At 33.2% G+C, this 24,375-nt stretch overlaps 2 protein-coding genes and 1 pseudogene across 4 annotated transcripts in view; 1 reads left to right on the top strand and 2 right to left on the bottom strand.

The window, feature by feature from the left end:
• Positions 1-10,674: 10,674 nt before the first annotated feature.
• LOC114316471 (ATP sulfurylase 1, chloroplastic) lies at positions 10,675-15,263 on the top strand. The gene is made up of 5 exons (XM_028263132.2): positions 10,675-11,452; positions 13,590-13,995; positions 14,091-14,351; positions 14,455-14,541; positions 14,854-15,263. The coding sequence occupies exons 1-5, from the start codon at positions 10,959-10,961 to the stop codon at positions 15,007-15,009; spliced, it is 1,404 nt and encodes a 467-aa protein (XP_028118933.2). The 5' UTR covers positions 10,675-10,958; the 3' UTR covers positions 15,010-15,263.
• LOC114316473 (putative calcium-transporting ATPase 13, plasma membrane-type) overlaps positions 14,889-24,375 on the bottom strand; it is a 58,483-nt gene continuing 48,996 nt past the window's right edge. Inside the window, exons 1-2 of one of the 2 annotated variants that reach the window (XM_082875645.1) lie at positions 18,431-18,600; positions 14,889-17,914 (exon numbers count right to left, since the gene is read on the bottom strand). In XM_082875645.1, the coding sequence (XP_082731771.1) occupies positions 15,713-17,893 (2,181 nt within the window). In that variant the 5' untranslated portion in view covers positions 17,894-17,914; positions 18,431-18,600 and the 3' untranslated portion in view covers positions 14,889-15,712. Of the gene's footprint in view, positions 17,915-18,430; positions 18,601-24,375 lie in introns of those variants that run through there. The other variant, XM_082875643.1, reaches the window with a different exon arrangement.
• Positions 18,413-24,257, bottom strand: LOC145792547 (putative calcium-transporting ATPase 13, plasma membrane-type pseudogene; annotated as a pseudogene). The gene is made up of 2 exons (XR_014331920.1): positions 19,775-24,257; positions 18,413-18,606 (listed from the first exon to the last, which is right to left on the bottom strand). The product of XR_014331920.1 is annotated as a putative calcium-transporting ATPase 13, plasma membrane-type pseudogene (transcript).

Genomic DNA, 24,375 nt, shown 5'->3' with positions numbered 1-24,375 from the left:
TTTTTTTTTTTTTTTTTTTGGGAGTGTTGGACACATTCAAGAGGCTGAACTAAACCAAGCAAAAGGTCAAACCATTGAACTGAAGTATGCTCTCTTGTGCTGCACCACTTCATTAATTTCCTACCTAATTTTATATACAATTTTTTAAATTTTTTTGTGTAATAAATATAGATATATGAGTGGCATGGTTGTCACAAAAGTTTCTTTCAAATTTATTGTTGTGGGATCTCTAGTGTCCAACATTGCAGTGGTGATTTAAAGGGGTAGGCAATTTTGTACTTATTTAGGATATCAAGTTAAAAAGAATCCCATATAGTGTATGTGTATATATAAGTATTTTGTTTTAGAAAATAAAATAGCAAATTGTATGATTGAATTCAAAATATAAAACTTAAAATAAATTTTAAAAAATCAAAAGTTAATATATTTTCCAAAAAAAGAAATAATAATAATAAATTTAGGGCATAATTACCCATATAACTAATTTAAAAAATGTCTTCAAATATCAAGTAGTTCAATAATTAGAAAAATGTCTTCAATAACATCAAGTAGTTCAATAACATGTCTTCAAATATGTGTCAATAACCTTTTTTGAAATCAATTTTCTAGTGTATAACACCAAACTAATTTAAAAAATCCATTGAGCAGAATTTTTGGCTGAACCAAAATTTATGATTTTGGTGATAAACAGTTGACAGTAAACACATTGAGCAGAATTTGATGATTTTGGTAATCCTTTGCAACTACTCTTTGGTGATAAGAAATTCTGCTTGGAAAACACATTGAGCAGAATTCTTCTCATTGAGCAGAATTCTTTGAAAACAGTGGACAATTAAAATTCTTTGAAAACAGTGGACAATTAAAATTCTTCTCAGTAAACACATTGAGCAGAATTCTTTGAAAACACAGTTGGCTCAATATCAAAGCAAAGCAATAACAGAAGCTGCAGCCAAACGTTACCAAAGCAATAAACTAACCGAGCAGCCGAGCTTTTTATTTTTTATGGCTCCAAGTTCCTGATTAACTAACCGAGTAGCCGAGCAAAGTTCTTGTTTCAAGTTCAAGTTCCTGATTTCAATTAAAAAATAAGTGCTATTGTTGGGTGCAAGGAGATACATGGAGCCATGTGAAACTAAGTGAATGGCATTAAATAAAATAAATGAATATTCATACTTAAAATAACATACATTTTTACTCATTAAAAATATATTATAAGAATTTAATGTATTTCTAACATAAATATATTTTACTAAGTAGTCATTAAGTATAAATATTTTACTAAGTAGTCATTGGGTGCAAGGGGAACTTCACTCTGGATGATATATGCTGGTAGTCATTAAGTATAAATATTTTACATTGATGATATATGCTGGTAATGTGAATATTTTACATTGATGATAAGAAAATATATGTGAATATTTTCTTAATCATCAACTAAGAAAATATATGCTGGTATAAATATTTTCTAAATCATATTTTCTTAAAATGCTATTCTTAATCATTAAGTATAAATATTTTACATTGATGATATATTTTACTGAGTAGTCATTAAGTATAAATATTTTACACACCGAAACATTTCCAGCAAAAGAATAGCATTTTAATTGTCCACTGTTTTGTCTGTAGAGATGCCATTCGCTTCCCTCTTTATGCCTTTTTGTTCTTCGCTCTCTCTCCTTAAATACTCAATTGTCATGAAGAAAGAGAGTGAGAGAGAAAGAGCAAAGCACAGAACTAAGAGACATCGATCATCATCATCAATGGGTTCATCATCATCATCATCATCATCATCAATTGGCATTGAAGATATTGATAATAGGAGACTCTGGAGTCGGCAAAACCAGCATATATCATCCAGAGTGAATTTAATATATTTTACTGAGTAGTCATTAAGTATAAATATAACTAAATGTATGTTATATAAAAATTTGGAGTAGTCATTTTGTTTCACATTACCGAGCAAAGTTCCTGTTTCACATTACCGAGCAGCTGAGTTAATCATTTCCACCTCTGTTTGAAGTTCCTGTTTCACATGGAGCCAGAGTGAACAACGGTGAGAGTGGTCAGAGTGATCCACAGAAGCTCTGATGAAGGCAAAAGCTGAGGGAAAAAAAAAATTCAAGAAGAAAGAACAAAAATGAGAGAATACTAAAGTCATGTTTTCAACACTAAAACTCTATTGAACCCATAACTGTGCATATATGAAAGGAAGCATCCATCATATATGAACCCAGCATATATGAATTGGAAGCATCCATCGACCAACACGATTGACTGTGCATATAAGAGAGGAAAGGAACCCAGCATATATGAATTCAATAACTGTGCATATAAGAGACCCCATTCGGACCCAGCATATAAGAGAGGAAAGGAAAGGAACCCGAAACATAACTGTGCATATAAGAATTGGACCCAACAGTTAAGAACCCAGCATATATGGATTCAATAACTTTTGAATTTGAATTCAATAACTGTGCAGAATTTGAATTCAACCCAGCAGTTAAGAGTGCAGCTTGTGAGCTAAAATGTTGATATGTGCTTCTCTCCAACCTTCTCAAATCAATTTCGCATGTGCTTCTCTCAATACACACCTCACTATCTGCTTCTCAACTCTGCAGTAGTATTTGTCTGTCCTTCATTCACATTATATTTTCTACAAAATGGTATAGCCAAGCCAAGCTTTACATCTCATTAGAGAGTAGGAATGAGAAGGTAGATAGAGGGTATGGGAAGAAGACAGAGGGTATGGGGGAGACACAGAAATGTGTTGGGCGGGAAACCTTTGATACATTTTGATATAAACCATTGATCTAAACCATTGATATATACTTGGGATTAATCTCAGCCATTGGATCAAAATGTATCTCACATACATTTTGATACATTTTTTAAAAACCTTTGTGACTTATTATATAGATAGTTCGGAATATTTTTTCTTTAATTATGATAATAAACAAATAATATACAAATATATATTCTATGTATTTATAGATATATTAAGACCTCGTTTGAGAACATGCTATTTTAATAATTTTTAAAATTTTTGGTTACAATATGAGGTAAAAAAAATTAGTATGTTTGGAATGACTTTTTGATTTTTTACTAAAAGATGAGTTAAAAATAGAGAAAAAATAGACTATTTGACTTTTTGGTATATATTGTTAGTTTTTTTAATGTTTTTAGTGACTTTTTAACTTTTAAACTAAAACAGTAAATTACCAAACGAGACCTTAGATGGTCTATTCATTCTCATTCATTAATTTTTTTTTATTTATTATTTTTTTCGTATGCACGTGGACCCCAATTCTATATGCATGTAGACTCCAATTTTATAAATCTCACATTTTTTTGTATTAAAAAAAAAAAAAATCTCTTATTTTTGTTAGCCACTGCCATAATACGACTTCAATAGAAGACAAATGATGAAGGGTAAGCTTTCGTTTGGGAAGTGAGTTGACTTTTTGACTTTTTGATTTTTTTGACTATTTTAGCCTGGGCTAAAAAGTTTGGTTTGGGAAGAACTTTTTGACTTTTGGCTTTTTTGATTTTTTTTGTGAGAGAATAATGTAATGATTATGGGTTGGATGTGATATTTTGTTTTTTGTGACTAAAATAGCCTATTTTGTCTTTTGTGGCTAAAATAGCCAAAAAAACCCCGTTTAGCTCTTGCCAAACGTATTCTAAATGTTATTTTCCAAATGCGAAATGTTTGGGACCCCTTTTTTGGAAGTTTTATGACTGTTAATTTGATTTTGGCTCTTGATATGTGTGTGATACTTATGTATGTGTGAACTCCACATTATGAATGGTTGGGATAAGAGTGGAGGTCGTGGGAGTCATGTATGTATAGGGATCTCTATCACAATTATTTCCGAATACAAATATATTAATTTCAAGATTCCATATCTTGTGTTATTATTACTAGTCTATCACTCGTGCTATGCACCGGATAATTATAAATATTTGTATTTGTTTTAATTTTTTTTAATATATAAATTATGTTTTTTAAGATTTTTTTATAAAATTAATTTAACAATCTTATCACTAATCATATTGTACAGGAGAAATTAAAAAGGCTACTGCAGTAATAATGCACGACCTGTATCTAAAATTAGTGATAAATTAATTTTTTTTAATATATAAATTATGTTTTTTAAAATTTTTTATAAAAATAATTTAACAATCTTATCACTAATCATAGTGTACACGAGAAATTAAAAAGGCTACTGCAGTAATTATGCAAGAACTGTATCTATAATTATTTATATGAGGGAATTTTAAATGTTAATCAAGAATTTTGACCAAATCAATAAATGCTGAGGTTTTTTTTTTAAATAAAAAATTTAGAAAATTAAGATTGAGAAATTGGAGCTCCCACAAGGCTTGGGGTTTAGAAACTTTTTTTTCCTTAATATATTTACAATTGCGATTTTTAAATGCCTTTTTTTTTTTAAATGTCTTCTTTTTTTTTCGTTTTTATATTATATTAAAGTTTAATATTTTGATAATAATCATATGTGTTGGACTTTTCAAAGAATTAAATTTCTCCTTTTTTTATTATATTATATTAAAGTTTAATATTTTGATAATAATCATATATGTTGGACTTTTCAAGAATTTTTTTTTTATGCTTGTTCTTAATGCATTAAAGTGTTATTATGAGGAACAATAATCATATGTGTTAGGACTTTTCAAGGAATTCATATGTGTTGGATTTCAAAGAATTTTTTTTATACTTGTTCTTAATACATTAAAGTGTTATTATGAAAGTAAGACTTGGGAGTTGGGAGAAGTTAATAAATGCTAAGTTTTTTTTTTTAAATCAAAAAATCAAAAAATTTAAATTGAGAGATTGAAATTCCCATAAGACTTGGGGTTAAAAACTCCTTTTTACTTAATATATAGTATAGATGCAATTAAATACGATGTTTGCTTTCACATTATATTTAACGTTGAAGTAAATTCTATGATTCTGAAATTTGCAAATGTCAAATGCAACAGCGATAAGGTTGTTTTGAAATTGTCTCCTAAAAACCAATCAGTGTTTTTGGTTTGAATTTTTTAAAAATTAAATTTTTTGATTTTCATATTTTTTTTATTTTAATTTTTAGTGAATATTTTAAACATTTTAAACATTTTTAGATGCACCTTACTTAGATGTATCTAAAAAGTAAAAAATTTATGAAAAAATATTTTAAAAAATTAATAAATACATAAAAATACAAAAAATATACTGAATTCTCATATTTTTTTTTGTATTTTTGGTATTTAGTGAATTTGTAAAAAAGATTTTTTTATAAATTTTTTACTTGTTAGGTATATCTAAAAATTAAAAAAAATTGCTTAAAATATTAAAAAAATTCAATAAAAACAAAAAAATATGAAAAATAAGAAACTAAAATTTTCTGAAAAGTGTTTTTGAAAAACTCTAACCAAGCAATTTGATTCAATAATTTCATTGATACATGACATTATCATTTAATAACAAAATATTGTGTAAGCATGATCAACTTCACTTAATATATGTGTCCGCTACAAAATTATTGGAGAATAAATAGTTATTCTCAATTGTGAGGTTTATAATCCATTTATAATTTTATTATGGATGGGTGATATTAACTACCAATAATGACGTGACATTATTAGATGTTGTATGGTTCATTTTACACGTGGGGCATCACTTTACTAAAAGAATATATGGTTATTTTATTTTTATTTTGTAAGATGAGAATTTTTATCCGCCTTTGCACGGAGAGAATATTTTGTTTTTATGATGACTTTTTTTTTTTTTTTGTGAACAAAAGTAAAAAAATCCTTTAAAAAATTAGGAATTTATTAGGCAAGTTCCTAAATCACTGTGCCGCCTCTAATTCCTTGGATGGTGGCACAACTCATCATCCTTTTTATCACAATTATTAAACATGTAAATTATTAATTAATTATCGAGAAGAAAATTTTGTTTACAAGACCTCCAAATGATGCAATTGAACCTGGCTATGAAATGGGCAAGGTTCAATTTGGGAGAAGAAAAAGGCTTGACTATTATGTGAAGAATAGTGTCTTGTGCTATCTTTGAATTATAATAATAGCAAACAAGGAAGAGTCCTAGAAAGAAATTAAATCATAAATAATCATACAAGAAGACCAGCCGACACAATTCGCACTCTTTTGATAAAGATAAAGACATTTTGGATTGGTGATTTGGGCACTACAAATTTTGATTGTGGAGTTAGCTCTTCCTTGTGTGAAAAGACAAGTTTATCCTCACAGGTTACTAAATTACTGTTGTTTATAATTACTCTAAAAATTCAAAAATTGAGTTTGTTTTCATTTTTATTTTTATTTTAATGATTAGTGTGTTAACTGTAAATTACAATGCAAGCCAATATCTCTTCACAGATCCAAACTTAAAATTTTACCGTAATACTTAAATGTCTTATCAATAATCACTTAAATTGAAAAATTTTCAGACAACAAAAATTCATATTTCTCTATCTCTTTTTTTCCCCATGACTTGCACTTCACTCCAAAGAAAAAATATGATAAAATTTCTTGAATTAGAAAGTTGAATATTAATTTACCATGTTTTAAATACTCCTAGTAAATGCACTTAAATCACCAAAAGGAAATCTTGTTATTGATTTTGACTCTCTAACCATTTCTTTCAATTTTATTCATAAAATACTTGAATAATATATATATATATATGTATATATAAATAGATTTATATAAAAATCATATGATTACATTAGGACTTATAGAATCTTATTGCCAAGTTGCAGTGGACCTCGTGAATGAAGGGATTCTTCAAGAATCATCCCATGGAACTCTTGTGGAAGACGGAAAATTATTCAATACTTTCGGAGTAGTATGTGTCCATACTCTAAACCAATCACTAATTACTTAGCTCCACATTATTCCTTCATCCCCAACATAAATCGTGGGCCCTTGTGTCTCTCCACCAATCAAAACCTTATGGAGTATCACGTGTCCATACTCCGGGAGTATTGAATAATCACCCGTGGAAAACTCCAAGGCGGTGTTTGGTTTGAATGTGGAATTATGATTCTGCCTTTATGTTTCAATACTTTGCTTAGTTAAATTTTCAAAATTTGATTTTAAAGTCACATTTCAAATTCATTTGAGAACATGTTGCAAAAAATTGTGTGATTAAATAAAACAAATAGATTCATAATTACCAATTTAAATTTCAAAACAAAAAACATGTTGAAAAATACAAGGTTGATAAGAATACATAATAAAATAAAATGAAAAAAAAAAGAGAACAAATCGAAACTTACATTAGATAGTGTTTTTAAAACAGATTCGTCGCCTCACCGATTGGGTGTTGGAGGTTCTTCGACGTCTGTCTCCCAAGATACGACGATTAGACCAGTTACAACAATGCACCTACTGTATAGCTTCGGCGAATAAAACTACGACAACACTCTCTTTCTAGGAAGAATATAAAAACTAGATGAAAACTTTGAACAGAAAGAGAGCAAATTTTCTGGGTAAAAAACTGAAGGAGAGGGCTTCCTTTTATACACATGGAGAGAGAGAGAGAGAGAGAGAGAGAGAGAGAGAGAGACTCTTGCCATCAAGGTCCCTTACAAATACAGGAATAAATTCTGTATTAACCTGCAAAACTGATGAATTAATCCATCATGAATGTAGAGGGGTGATACATTTTATATATATACATGTATAATATGTATAATCTTGCAGCCACATATCTGGCCTGGCCGAAAAAGATTAAGATGGGTAGGCCAAGAACCAGCCCAACCCCCACACTTAATTCAATGCCTCAAGCCCAAGATCCACGGGCGTGCGCGCGTGTGTGGCAATTTTTGCATAATTAACTTGGACCATAGTTTTGGCCCAAGTTCATCATTGAAGCATCCATAGTTCCCTTTCTTCGAAAAATTTGGATGCTCACACCCTTGGGCAAAAAATGAGATTTAAATACTCATCAATACTCTCATCTGCAATCAACATGGGATAGAAGATTTTACACATTTCTCAACACTTCTTTTATGAGGCTAACTTAATGAATTAATTTCTCATTCAAATCATAATAATTTTTTGTCATTCTTTTTATGGTATAAAAATTTCACTACAAAGAATTTAAACCACTTTAATCCACTTCACTTGAGGATTGGTACCCACTATAATATTGCATTAAAGTCACCACAAAACCATTACTTTTCAACACATGTTTGGCAGAGGAGAGAGTTTTTGAATTTTGAAAAGAGTAGATTGGGTCTACCCGGTGGTCTGCTCGGACATCCTCTCGGACATTCGGTAGGTCGTCTGGCCGGTTGACTGGATTAATGCCATTTTATTTTATTTTATTTTATTTTATTTTTTTGGGAAATTGGCACCTGTTATTTGAAAAAAAATGTATATTTCTTTTTGATATTTTTGAAATTAACAAAAAAATTTCATCTTAAAAATTAATTTGTCATAGTAATTTTTAAAAAATAAAAAAACATTTAAAAAAAAATAATTAAAAAATTTCTAACAAAATATACAATCAAAAGTAATTTTAAAGCACTAGTATATATATATATATATTTTTTAATATTTTAAATAAAAAATTTGGAATTTTTTAATTTTTTAAATAAAAATTATTTTTTTCAAAAACTATTATTTTTGAATTGAATTTTAAAAAGAGTTTGGTTATGTGCTTTGAATAGAATTTTCAATAAAGTTTTGAGTTGTGTGTTTGGTTATGAGTTATAAATTTTTGAATTAAGTTTTGAAAATCTTTTCAAATGTCATAATCAACCAACTTTTTTCATTTCAAAAATTCAAAACTCAATTTAACATTAATTCAAAATTATCTTCAAAATTCATAACCAAACAAATATTTTATTTTTAAACCATAATTTAACAACTTATAAACTCAAAATATAATTCTATTATCAAATTATAATTCTAAAACTAAACCACACGCAGTCAAGCTTCTATTTCAGCGGACTAGCAGCCAAATCAAACACCTCCTAAGAGTAGGAATGGCAACGGGGCGGGGCGGGGCCAGGATCACCCTCTCCGTCCCCGATCCCCGACGGGGGAGGCATCACCTCCCTCACCCCCGCCCCCGCCCCCTAACGGGGATCGGGTTTCCCTGACTCTGAAAAATCCCCGACAAACCTGTTCACAACACACAGACACACAAAGACCTGTTCACAACACACACACAGATTTGTTCAACCAAAAAAAAAAAAATAATAATCTGTATATGGAATGGATCAACAACAACATCATCAATAATAAATCATCAACAACAACAACATCATTTTCATCAACAACATAATCAATAGCAACATCATAAAAAAAAAAAAAAAATAGAGATAGACGGTGGCGGACGGAGGATCTGCTCAAATCTGAGTAGTGGAGGGAGGATCTGTTCAGATCTGCTGTGCGTGGAGGGAGGAAGAGGCGAGAGGCGACAGTTCGGCGGTGGCTTGGAGGAGGAGGAAGTGACGGAGGAGGAGAAGGCGGTGAGAGGCAGAGGAGGAGGCGGTGAGGCGCAACGGTAGAGGCAACTCAGAGGACGCCATCGCCGACGGAGGAGGCGGTGAGCAGGAGCGATGACGCCATCGCCGACTGCGTGCGGAGAAGAGAGAGAGTGAGTGAGTGAGAGAGAGGCAACTCAGAGGAGTAATTAACAAAAAGGGGCTTATATATATGAATAAATTAAGGGGTATTATGGTAATTTCATTTCGGGGGAAAAACGGGAACGGAGCCGGGGACGGGGCCGGGGCGGGTCCGGGGCTGTGAAAGCTATCCCTGTCCCCGGCCCGAAACTAATCGGGGATTCAATTTTAAATACCATCCCCGTCCTGTCGAAGGTATTTTTTGAAAAAAAACCACTCTTATCGGGGACGGGGGGTCGGGTCCCCGTCGGGCCGGGTTTAAATTGCCATCCCTACCCAAGAGGCTAACCAAAGTACTGATGTTATGGCCAAGATAGGAGTGGAACAAAAGTGGAGACTTGGCGTGAGGCATCTGCTTGTTGCAGATCTCTTAAGTCATGTGTATGAGTGAAAAAAAAAAGTCACTCCGTTTGTTTTTAATTTTCAGAATTTATTTTTAAAAAAAATTTATTTCTTATTTTTTATATATTTTTATTTTTATTTAAAATTTTAAATATTTTAAGTAATTTTTAAATTTTTTAAAAACATAAATACACTTAGAAAGTATAATATTTGTAAAAAAAATCTTAAAAATTAAATACTAAAAATACAAAAAAATATAAAAAATCAGTACATTTTTCATATTTTTGTGTATTTATTAATTTTTTAAAATATTTTTTTCACAAATAATTTATTATTTAGATACATTTAAGTAAAGTACATTTAAAAAAGTAAAAAATTGTTTAAAATTTAAAAATTATTTACTAAAAACAAAAAAAATGAAAAAAAAGTACAATTTTTAAAACATTAAATTCAGAAAATTAATACAGAACACACTGAATAGGACTTAAAGTGTTCAATAAAATAATGTTTAATTATTAAAATAACACCATCACACTATTTTCATAAAAAAAAATCATATTTTTATTAAGATTTGTTTGGATAATTGTGAATACTTTTGTTTGGAAGAGTAGGGTGCCCCAAACCATGACATGAGTACTAACGTCAGGATGAAAGTTGAATGACACACAAATATAAAATAGAAAAACACAAAAATATTTGAGAGTAAAAAATGGTGTCTAGATTCATCCCCCCATTTTTACTATAAGTAAAGATATTGCATAATCAATCTCTACAAAATTCACCTTGCAATCCATCCTAACTTCAAAAAAAAAAAAAAAAAACACATCAACTACTAAATTTTTTTATTCCCACAATACTCTCTTGTCTCTCTCAATTATTAAAACCCCTCCAAACTAGCACTTTAAAAAGAGACCAGACAGAGACACAGCTCTCACACAACAGTCTCCACCTCCAATGGCATCAATGGCGGCCTCTTTCATCAAAACCCCATACCAATCTCTCTCCTTTCCCAAAACCCATTTCTCCACACCCCTCAAACTACCTCTCTCTCTCCATTCAAATCCCAAAACGACGAAGATCCGAATTTCTTGCGGGTTGATCAACCCGGATGGCGGAAAACTTGTGGAGCTCGTCGTCGAGGAGTCCCAGAGGGACGAGAAGAAGAGACAAGCCCTTTCGATGCCGAGAATCAAGCTGTCTCGGATCGATCTCCAATGGGTTCACGTGCTCAGCGAAGGCTGGGCTAGCCCACTCCGAGGATTCATGAGAGAATCCGAGTTCCTCCAAACTCTTCATTTCAATCTGCTCCGACTCGACGACGGCTCCGTCGTCAACATGTCGGTGCCGATCGTGCTCGCCATCACCGACTCCCAGAAGAGTCGGATTGGCGAGTCCTCCGCCGTCGCTCTGGTTGACTCCGGCGACAACCCGGTAGCGATTCTTAGCAAGTAAGGGTATTTTAGTCATTTTATATCTGATTTTTATATGCTTTTGTTAGTCACATAATTGCAATTATTATAATGCCAGTGCTGTTGGATTTCGGAATATCATATATTATTATTTTTTTGTTTTCTTATGTATGATGCTTTGTTATAATGTGACGAGTTTGTTGTGGCTTGGGCTGTATTATAATGTGAATTATGCTATTCTTTTGGGTCAGATTGGGTTGAAAAATTAAAATATGTGAAATTTAGGTAATGCAGATCATGGGTTAAATTGTAAAAAATTGAATTTTGATGAAGGATAGTGACATAGAGCTCTAATACTTAGAGCTCATGTTAACGTGAGCTGTAGTGTAGTGTCAAACCAAAAAAAGAACAACAATGATTCATATTACTAAAAAAAAAGACCAACTAATAGTATTAATGTATTGGAAATATCAAAAAAAAAAAAGGGCATAGAAAGCGGGCGGGGTTTACTGTCACATCATTAGTGGTGTTATTAGAGCATTACTTTTAATGCTCTCAATCATTTTTTAAAAAAGAAAAAAAAAAAAAAGTTAAAATATCACATCAATATGTGGGACCTACCATTAGAGCTGTCAAATTAGAGTTCCTCCCAAACATTATTGTTTTGATAAATTACTTTTCGCACCCCAACATTTTATACCAACTCTTTCTTTGCTCACTCACCTTTCAATATTGGCAGTCAAAGCCCCTTGTCAAGACCGACTATAGCCTCTGTTTGGGAAGTGGGTTGACTTTTTGATTTTTTGGCTATTTTAGCCTGGGCTAAAAAGCTTGGTTTGGGAAGGACTTTTTGACTTTTTGATTTTTTTGTGAGAGAAGAGTGTAATGATTATGAGTTGGATGTGATGTTTTGTTTTTTGTGACTAAAATAGCATATTTTGTCTTTCGTGACTAAAATAGCCACTTTAGCCCTTCCCAAACAATATAGATTGACAAAATTTGCAGTTGACTGATGATAAGACACAAATGGAAGGGGAGAGGATAAAATGGGATTTGGTACCAAGTGTAATTTATCTTAAATTTAGTAAGTTTCATGAAAGTAGAAAATTCAAAAATACCATTTACAATGAAATTTTGCTATGAAATTTATCTTATCTTAAATATATATAGATTTAAAGTTAATAATTGTGATTATAGATATTTTTTTTTGGTAATTTTTTGGGTATTGTTGATTTTCATTGTTTCCTTCAACATTTTCTTATGTTAAATTGTTGTATTAGTCCCAAATATTGAAGATTGATAAGTATTGAAGAGTTAATAATGGAGTCATAAAGGTAGAGTAGCAGTTGTAGAGTTTGGATCATCTCTAATTCTTGTCTCCTTGTTTGTCGGGCAAACTTTGTTATCGATCACGGATTATAAAGGACATGAAAAAGGTGTGAAAACTGTTGCTGATGTTAATATTTGATTGTTTCACTATCATTTTCAGTTTTTGGTCTTATGTCGGTGGTTACCAAATTATTGATTTAATTGGATTCGATGTCATACAATTTCAAATTGAAAAAAATAAAGGGTAATGTCGAAGATATTAAATTTTTTACTAAATAAATGACTAATGTCTCATATGAGTGTGGGATTTACACTCGTGTAAGATATTTAGTCTTTTATTTGGTAAAAAATATGAGGCCTATAGTATTTTCCAAAAAATAATTAAGAACATGTTTTTACGGATGTTTGGTATTCCATAATCTAATCCTCATCGTGCATATCAGAGAAGATAGTGAGATTTTTGCTTTCTTTATAATCTTTCTAAAGACCCCACATTTCTGGCAGATGGTGTAAGAGTCAGAAATTTAGATGTATGGATCCAAAAAAAATTATTGGTTGGTCTTGGGGGTGTTATGTGGCCATGTCCCACCACCTCAATCACAATTCACTATACTCCCTAATGTTTCTCAATCACTCAACACAAATTCATGGGTCTCACCCTCTCGATCAATCACAACACTATTGGGACACTACGGGATAGTACCCAAGATCAACCAATAACTTCTCATATGAATCACTTGGAAATGATCTCATTCTTACCCAAAAGTTTCCTATTCTTAATTTTTATTGTTCAGATAAATCATAATTTATTTAGTTCTTAATTGCTTAATTGCAATGGATTTTGTAGCATTGAGATCTACAAGCATAACAAAGAAGAACGAATAGCAAGAACTTGGGGTACAACTGCCCCTGGTTTGCCTTATGTCGAGGAAGCGATAACCAATTCTGGAAACTGGCTCATCGGGGGTGATTTGGAGGTTATAGAGCCAATCAAGTACCACGATGGTCTTGATCGATTCCGACTGTCCCCTGCAGAACTCCGTGAGGAATTCACAAGGCGTAATGCCGATGCTGTGTTTGCTTTCCAGCTCAGGAATCCAGTGCACAATGGCCATGCTCTGCTCATGACAGATACACGTCGTCGACTTCTTGAGATGGGATACAAGAACCCCGTCCTCTTGCTTCATCCATTGGGAGGCTACACAAAAGCCGATGATGTTCCTCTTAGTTGGCGAATGAAGCAGCACGAAAAGGTTTGTAATTTTTTTAATTTATTATTAATTTTGTATCAACTCGGCTGACATTTTGCTGTTATTGATTTTCCTTAAGAATTTTTCTGTTTCATCAGGTACTTGAAGATGGGGTTCTTGATCCGGAGACTACTGTGGTTTCTATATTCCCATCACCAATGCACTATGCTGGTCCTACTGAGGTGCAGTGGCATGCCAAGGCTCGGATTAATGCAGGGGCCAACTTCTACATTGTTGGGCGGGACCCGGCTGGCATGAGCCATCCAGTTGAGAAAAGAGATTTATACGATGCCGACCATGGAAAGAAGGTGCTGAGCATGGCTCCTGGACTGGAGAGGCTAAACATCCTCCCTTTCAAGGTATACAAGCAATTCTCTCTGTTACGATCTCCTTCATATTGCGCGTCCTTTAAATTGGTATGATACGACCCCAATTGTTCATTATTATTATGCGCAACTGCAGGTGGCTGCATACGATAAGACTCAGGGGAAGATGGCATTTTTTGATCCTGCAAGGCCTCAGGATTTCGTCTTCATTTCAGGCACCAAGGTACCTTTTCTCAAAGAAGCAGTGCAAACTTTTCATTTTTATCTGATAGTTGGCTAAAATAGGTATTAAAAAGAAAAAAGAAAGAGAACTGTGAGAATTGAAAAAAAAAAAAAAAAAGATTCCCTAGATGGAGAAATAAACCTCTCATAACCCTAGAGGCTAGGCAACAACATCACCCCACTCCCAAGAAGCTGGAGGGAAATTCATTACGTTTTAGTGAATGAATATAACTGAACTAGAAAAGAAGTGCATCATGTTTGTATTCATGCATGTGAGGTATAACTGATCTAATTGTTCACTTGAATTTTTCAGATGCGAACGCTTGCAAAGAACAAGGAAAATCCTCCGGATGGATTTATGTGCCCGGGTGGTTGGGAAGTGTTGGTCGAATACTACGACAGTTTGGTTCCCAGTGACAATGGCAAAGTTCCTCAACCTGTGGCTGCTTTGGATTTGGTGTGTCAATAAATAATGGCACATCTGTTTGGGAGAAACTGAAACTCTATTAATATCCAATTTGTGATTGTTCAGATGTTGTAAAGATTGTCCAACTCTCTAATAAGTCATATGAGGAGCACTGGTATAGTGACACAAAGGCTCAGCCTCAACTTGTAATCAGAGCTCCAACATGGCAGCTTGAAATTGCACACTACTCGGTGTGCATTCTGTACCATATTGTGATTGGGTTTTTAAAATTGAAAAACATTTTATTGTGTAGTGCATTTTAATGGACTTCCTCCATTTTTATTTTTATTTTTTGGGATTGTGGTAAGTCCTAGATCCCACAATGGCGTGCACCTCATACACTTGGCTGCCCTCTTTTTTGGGATTGGGGTTGGGGCCAGTGGTGCACAGAAAGTATTTAGGGCCTGTTTGGCTGTGTTTTTGTTTTCTGTTTTCATTTTTTGGAAAACACAAATTTGGTCTGAAAGAAAACAGTGTTTAGACTTGAATTTGAGAATCTATAGCCATACAGAGTCTTAGACACATAAAATAGAACAGTTTATGTTTAAGAGTTAAACAAAAGATTCTCATCTGGTACATGTCAAAATATACATACAATACAACCAGAGTTTGAATATCAAGCAGTAACCTTCTGCTCGGATTATAAATATTTTGATAGAAAACTAGGTGCACATTTTACAAATTAAGTACTGAAATCTCCAGTTGATTATTTGCAAATGTATTTCAAGTTCTGCCATTTGAGATAGCTGAAAAATGGCTTCTCTGGAACAGGAATGCACTTGAAAACCCAACCAATGGGCCAAGACACAGAAGCAATTCCAACACACACTCCCCATTGCCCCCAGCTCAACCTCTCTGTACCTGCAAACTTCTTCAGAAACTCCATCACCACTTGAAGAACAATGGTTATCCCAATGATCCCCACAAACAACCTGTTCCTCAATATCCCTTCAAACACATCCTTCTTCTCGAGCTTTCGTGCATTGAATTCATTGAAGACTTGGCAAAGCACAAAAGTATTGAAGATCAAAGTATTGTTCACACTCTGATTCACCCCCAATATCGATTCGCCTCTGAACTGCAAGGCCAGTAGGACTGCTATTTGGTACAGAGCTTGAGCTAGCAGGTTCCTCCACATGATGTTGGTGATAAGTGGCTCGGTTCGACCCACCGGTGGCTTTGTCATGAGCTCTTTTGTGGGCTTCTCTGTGGCTAGAGCCAGAGCACCTAATGTGTCCATGATCAAATTCACCCACAGAAGCTGGACCGCGGTTAGAGGGACTTCACCGGCTGAAACAACTGCCACAAAATTGATGACAAGTGCAGCTACATTCACAGTGAGTTGAAACTGGATGAATTTTTGGATGTTGTTATAAACACATCTACCCCAACACAAGACCGTGGTTACAGAAGCGAAGTTATCATCCAATATGACAATGTCCGAGCTCTCTTTCGCCACTTCAGTCCCCTGAATCCCCATAGAAAGGCCTATGTCTGCTTCCTTCAAGGCCGGTGCATCATTCGTGCCATCCCCAGTGACCGCGACAACATGACCTTTCTGTTTCAAGCATTGCACCATTAGAAGCTTGTCCAAGGGGGAAGATCTGGCCATCACACAAATTTTTTCAACTCTTTCAATTCGCTCTTCAGGTGTGTAGTTTCGAAATTTCACACCTTCTATTACTGCGTCATTGCCTATGTCCTGATTTGGCCTGAGTATCCCACATTCGGTGGCAATTGCTCTTGCAGTGAAAATATTATCGCCAGTGATCATTTTGACGCTTACTCCAGCTAATTGACAATCTTCCACAGCTTTCTTCACACCGGGTCGACATGGGTCTTTCAGACCCACCATCCCCAATAGGGCTAAGCAGGTTTCACTTAGCTTCTGATCATCTTCTCCTGCTGCATGCTCTGCTTCTGAGATTTTCTTATGAGCAAAAGAGATGCACCGGAGACTATTAGCAGCCATGCCTTGAATTATTTGATCAAATCTCATTCTTTCACTATCACCCAGAACTTTCATGTTTCCAGAACAATCATAGTAATGAGAGCACATCGCGAGTACCATTTCTGCAGCTCCTTTCCAGTGCACATGGACCGTGTTGTCAAATTTTCTCTTCATTAAAACCCCGCTTCGTTTCTTCTCCGAATTGAAGGCCTCAACATGGAGAACCATACAATTTTCTTTCAACACTGCCATGTCCATGTTCAATTCTAGGAATCCCCAAGAAAGAATTGCTTTTTCAGTGGGACTACCCAATAACTCAAATTCGGATCCTGAAGTGCACTTGTAGACACTGCCAGTTGTGTTCAAAGCTATTCCTTGGCAGAGCAATTCAAGAACATTGGCTGCAATTGAGGTACTTGAACCTCTTCCTTCTATGCAATCTTGGCCTAGCCAAAACTTTGTGACTGTCATTTGATTCAGTGTAAGTGTGCCTGTTTTGTCAGTACATGTAGTAGTGGCAGAGCCCATTGTTTCGCAAGCAGAGAGCTTTCGAACCACGGCTTGATCAGCCATCATTCTCTTCATTGAATACGCGAGAGTAAGCGTGACAGCCAATGGCAAGCCTTCAGGAATCGCGACGACTATAATGGTGATCGCAGCAGTAATCATTCTCACCATGGCATCGATCACATCATCGACTTTTGTCTTGCTTCCATTGAACTCTGTTTTGCCACTACCATTTTTTGTTTTCCCACTAAAGTAGCGAAACAAGAGCACTGAGAGAACTAGGAAAGCCACTGCCAAACCAACCTTGCCGATTGCTGAGGCCAGCTTGTTGAGACGGGTCTGTAATGGCGTTTCCTCGCTGGAATTGTGGCTGATTTTGATCATCATCTTACCCCATGTCGTGTTGGTTCCAACTGAAGCGACAAGCATTCGAGCAAACCCATCAGCTACCTGTTGAAAATAATTACTAATTCTGTGCAAGCAATTTGTATTCTCTATTTTTCAAATTTTGTTCTACTTCTTTATACATCAAAAAAATGACCACGTATCTCTTTATATAGACAGGCCCGACCTTGAGTAGTATGAGGTCTTAGTGAATTTATAAAATAGAGTCCTTTTATCAAAAGTAATAATTTTTAGATAAAAACGTAAGATGCAAGATGTATTGAGAGTAAATTATAATCCTAAATAATTTATAGAGTATATTGAGAAATTAGATGTACTTTATGATTTTTTGAGTACAAATAGCATCCTCTGTAAAATTGGGAGCCTTATTTTGGGCCAATTTTTGTGGCCCAGGACACAAGTTTTGTTTGTCTTAGCCCGGTCCACCCTGTATATAGAGGTCTACTTTGAACATACGCTTGTGACTAAACTATACTTTTAAAGACTCTAATACAAGAATTGAATTTTTTTTTAATGTATTTGATTTAATTACTAAATTCTAAATTAATTCCAGCATATTACCTTGGTTCCAGAGAACAAGAATGGATTTATGCTTCGATTCACCTCTACAAGACCACTTTCCCTTGTCGTGCTTGATTCATCGACTTCAAAGGACTGCCCATCTATGAACAACCCATCAGCAGGAACTCGGTCTCCGATCTTCAAGAAAACCACATCTCCCACCACAATTTGAAACACTATGTAGGAGAGGGTTCAAGAAAAGAGTTAGAAAATTCGAAGATCTTCGAAGATCCTTGAAGAACAACTTCGAATTCTCTAGAATATAGTGAGAGGCTTAGATTCTTCAATAATCTCAACTTAGGAACACAACAACAAAGGAGATGATGGAGATAAGAGATTGGGTGAAGAAGAAGGCAAAATGGCTAGAGAATAGAATAATGGCAAGGCTCTCCCATGAATCTCCCACTTTCACTCTCAAGGTTGATAATGGAGAAGGGAAATTAGTTCTTTCCCAAGAGTTAAAAATCTCCAAAATCCATCCCTTGTAAAGCTATGGGTGGGTGCTATTTATAGGCACCTCATGATGTAGGATGGAGCCCATGTGCAAGGCACATGGGGGATATTCTCTCTAACCACCTTGTCCGAGGAGGTGACTTCTCCGAGGATGAGAAAACCCCGAAGAGGAGATCAATCCCTCGGCGAACCCTTCTTCTTAGCCACACCTAACCAATGATCCCCAATCATCCCAAAGGGTCAGGGGTAGTCCCAGAGGACGTCCTGCCGCAAAATATTGTCGAGTCTCATGGACCCCCCGAGGTCGTGCCACCTCGACCCGGGTATAGGCTAGTTTAACCGAAGAGTGAATTTACCTCCACTCACCGTCCTCGGGATCGGGTCCTTTGTTCGAACTCCATTACGCCCATGGTTCTGGTGCGTAGATCCCGGAAAGCTCCGAGCCCGCAAGTGTTCTGGGACTCATTAACGGAGCGACTTCTAGATTGCGTCTGAATCCGTTCGAAGTCAAGTGTTTCGGATCTCTAGGTTCGTGGATCCGAACCATTTCGAGTCCGAGTGCCTCGGATCTCTAGGCTTGCTCAATACCCTTTCGAGTTCGGGCCCGAGTAAATGCCTCGGATCTCTAGGCTTGCTTAATACCCTTTCGAGTTCGGGCCCGAGTAAGTGCCTCGGATCTCTAGGCTTGCTTAATACCCTTTCGAGTCCGGGCCTGACTTAGTAAGTCTCTAGGTTCGTGGATCCAAACCCTTTCGAGGCTTAGAGCCATTCAGCCCGTTTGACGGCGATAAATCCAAGCCCAACAATCTTGGACTTGCGATAAATTCGGGCTCACTAATCTTGGGCTATTGGGCCTAAATAATTTAGTGGGCTCAAATTAGCCCCTCTTACACACTGAAACCTGTTGCCTTCTCCCTCCTCTCACAACATCAACTTGGACATTATCGCTCGCTTCAGATAATTTGTCAAACCGCTTGTTCTGTTTGAAGTTGCTTCCGGCCGAGACAGTGATGACAAGAAAGACAGCAATAAATATGCTTCCATCATCATACCACCCCTCTTTTGGGCGATGTTGTTTGTGCCAAAACCAAGAGACATTGCAGCACAAACTAAAAGGATGAGAATGGTTGGGTCCTTCAAATCCTCCCACACAAAATGAAACAAGCTCTTTGTGGGTGGCTTGCAGTAAGTGTTTGAGCCAAAAGCTCCATGTCTACACGCAATGTCCTCATCGTCACAATGAATCCCATTTTCCAAGTCAGTTTCAAGAGCCAAAGTTATGCCTTCAAGTCCTCCAAGTTGAGCAAGCTGTTCTGAATTCTTTTGCTTCATGAGCTGTGTGAGGGTGTTTTGATCAATCTTGAAGGAGTTGGGGGGGTCCAGGTTGACATTGAGGGCAGTGTAGGATGGTGAACGTTGGTATTTGGTGTGTTTATTTGCTAGGATTTGTTTGAAGGCTCTTGAACTGTAGATAGTTGCAAAGGCTAAGTGCCATCTCTTGATGGATATGCTGAGAGAGTTGAGTGGCATGCTTGCTTGCATTATGGTAGACATGGTTATTGGAAAGAATGAAAAAAAACAAAGAAAAAAGAACACACATAGAAGATGGTAGATTCTTAATTACACAATGAAGGCAGAATCAACTAAGAAAAAGAGAGTTACTAGTAGATAAAGATGTGTCTATAGGTGTTTAATTTATAGGAGAAACCTCACCAACAGTGATGGTGACTTCGGACTTTGTATAAATTGCTCAGAAATTTATACAATCAAAACCTTCACCGACAATGATGGTGACTTCGGACTTTGTATAAAACCTTCACAATCAAATTTTTCAAATAAATTGCTGAGAAACCTATTATATAAATTGATTCTATTTTATATTTCAGACTTTAACCATTTAATACGGACTGGGATTATTTTATTTATTTATTTTATTAATCTTGCAATAGTATTATGCTTTGCAATAGTATCTTTAAAATGACTTTGTAAATTTTTACGAAAAGATGTGCAAAAAGTAAAAAAAAAAGAAATCTTTGACTTTTTATAGAAATTATAGACTTTTTAATTTTTTTAATAATTTTTTGAGTTTTAAGCTAAAAGCATTACATGCCAAACGAGACCTCAATCTTTTTTTAAAAATCATCACCATTTTTTCCTTCTCATTTTCTTGTTCTTTCTCTTCCACTTCGAAAAGGCCTTTGCTAATTTTTCATATTTTTTTTGTTGTGTCTAAAGTATTGCATCAGTTCTTTAATTATAATTTAAGTGGTGTTTTATTATTCAATTATAATATTTTATATGACAATATTTAAGTATTTTATTTCACGAAAAGTGCTTCAGGTGGGTTGACTCAAATGTACGATTTATATTTATATCAGTAAGATTGTACGAGTTATTCACATTGATGCATAAAAAATTATAAATTCAAATTATAAATGGTGTCCTTATAAAAAATTAGACACAAAATCTCAATGACCTTAATAATTTCAGTTCTCAAAGGAGTTTTGATTAATTATGTAGCACATCATAATAATAGCAAATTTTTTATTCCATTCAAATTATTTTTACACATCTTTTCTGGCAGAGCTTATGAATGTGCATTATTAATAATACTATAAATTCAAAATTTTTATTTAAAAATTATTCAAGAAATATCAATAAGTGGCTTAAATATATATAATGATTTTCGATAAATCATTATTTTTTAATAATATTCCACACTATTTATCATTTGACATTTGTCAATTTATTTTCTAAAAACTTAACAAAAAAAGTATTGAGTTTTATTATTTTAATCAATCAATATTAAATTAGACACTACACGTGTATGTAAATCACTTCTAGAAATATATGTTTGACATAAAATCATAATGGAGTTAATTTTAATTAATGTAATGATATTTTATACTATAATATGTGTTACAAAAGAATAATATTAATTTTAATTTAAAATAACATTTTAATTTAAAATATTTATTTAATAATTTTAGTCTTATTGTTCTATAAAAGTGTTACTTGAATACTAATATATAATAAATTTAGCTTGATTATTTGTTTATTTCGATAATTTTAGTTCTATTGTGCTATAAAAGTATAATTTTCATATAATGATTTTATTGATATATATTAAATTAAAAGATAATAAAATAAACACTCATTTTGCTATAAAAAATAATAGTTAAATTAGCAAAAGAATTAGTAATATAAAACTAAAAGTGATTCTAATTATTTAATTTTATTTTTATTTTTATATTTATTTAGAAAATAAAAATATGTAAAAATAGAACGACACAAAATTTATTTAAAATATAAAATATAAAATATAAATATATTGTGATTGGATTAAGAAAAAAATACATGAATTAAATGTGTAGAGTATTAATTTTTTTTTTCTTTAATATTCTTTTAGAATTATTCATACATATTGTATATAGATATATAAAATTTAAAATAAATATAAATGTTTTGTAATAAATAATTTCATGTTAAATAAAAAATTAATTATAAATTAATATTAGGACATCAATAAGATATACAAAAAATATAAAACATAAAAAAATTAATTTGATTCGTGCGATACACATAATTAAGTTTATTCTGTTTTATTTATTTACTTATTTGTATATCGAAATAATTTTTTTAAAATATCATAATAATTAAATTAAAAGATTAATTATATAAAAGAAATTCGACAACGATAAAACTAAATACACGATAAAAAATAAATATTTCTGAAATAAAATCTATATAAAATTGGTTATTATAATTTAAATTAAATTTGTGAAGGATTTTATATGTAATAAAAAAAACATATTGATATGACTTTTTTAGAGGAAAAAAAAAAGAGCAAATATTTGGAATGTGCTACCTAAACAAGAAAAGAACACAACTTATATATATATATATATGATATCATGTCCTTTATTCTTTTTTAATAAAAAATACCACATCTTTTATTATTCCTTATATTTTAATACAAAATTATAAATCTTATTTTTTTCACCAATAACAATTCTTTTCATGTACTTCTTGATCATGCATCAAAATTACCCAATAAAATAAATATCACGTGAAGCTGCGTCCTTTGGGGAATTAATTAGATATTTTATTTTCTTAACTGGTGATGAATAAATATTTTAATTTTTTTAAATAGTGAAATTTTTTGAACTTATTTAACAAAAGAAAAAATAGTAAAATACAACCAAACAATTCCTATGCACAGGGACGGAATCAGGATTTCATTATCAGAGGAGCCAAAAGAAAATAATTTTTTTTACCATATACACAAAACATATATGTATGTATAATATGATATATATAAATTATATATACATAAACAAAAATTTAAATACCATAGAAATAATTTCTAATAAGATGAAGAAGTCTTTTTGGTGTAAAATAGAAAGAGAATTTAAGATAGAAGAAGAATGATATTTTTTTTTTTATATTGAGGGATCATTTATGTATAAAATGATATATATTTTCAAAATTCAATAATAAACAATAATTTTTAGAGAAACAAGAGCCATAACCTCTCATAATTTTCTCTTAGTTACATCCCGGCCTATGCAGACACACGTAACAATTGTGTAGATCGCGTGTATGGGAATTGTGCCACACGGTAATCCAATAATTTCTAGCTTGACTTGAGATTTGAGAGAGCGATAATTGCTACTTTTGTCAAATGATGAGGATGCGTCGGTCGCTGATGCATTCAATTGGACCGCATGGCGTTATGCAACACCTTGCTTTAACTTTGCTCAGTAACAGTGTTATAACGGCTATATTTGTCCAACGTCATCATGGGCTCTCTTTAATAAAACAATTATTTTTCCAATTTTTTTTAAAGTTAATCTCTTCCAAGAAATTTCTTTCAAGTATCTTTTCTATATCTTTACACATCATGTGTTTTTAAAAAAAAAAATTTATATCACAGTTATATTAAAATAAAAATAAACATTGTGCATGTAACTGACGACTAAAATTGGCCTATTAATGTTTTGTGTGAGATTTTTTTTTAAAAAAAATTTAATTTCTAAATAAAATATTTATATATTGTAGTGGGTTTAGCCAGGCAACGGTCTTTTAACATGTTTACCTTGGTTACCGTTGCCCACCATGCAGCCTCTACAGCAAATGCCATATCAATTTTGCACGAACTTTGGAGTGGCTGATGCGCTTTACACCGATAAGAAAAGAAAAAGGACAGTGTTAAACATGTTTCTCAAATAAATTAGTGAAACTTAGGGCTTAGGCAATAAGAATTAAATAAAAAGTAGTGTAAGAATAGAAAAAAAATAAAAAAAAAGGAAAATACAAAAATGCTTGGGATTCCCATGACCTTTAAAATGATGTGGACCAATCATGTGTTTTTTTTTTTTTTCTTTTCTTGGACCAATCACAGGTGAGTGAGGGTTGTGGGGTTGTGAGAATTGTATTTTTTAGGAGTTTGTAACACTGTTGAAGGAAAAAAATGAACAATGACAAAGCAA

This window comes from Camellia sinensis, chromosome 6 (assembly GCF_055761805.1).
Source record: "Camellia sinensis isolate YWXY chromosome 6, ASM5576180v1, whole genome shotgun sequence".
NCBI classification, from domain to species: Eukaryota; Viridiplantae; Streptophyta; class Magnoliopsida; order Ericales; family Theaceae; genus Camellia; species Camellia sinensis.
This window is presented reverse-complemented; position numbering and strand designations above follow the sequence as displayed.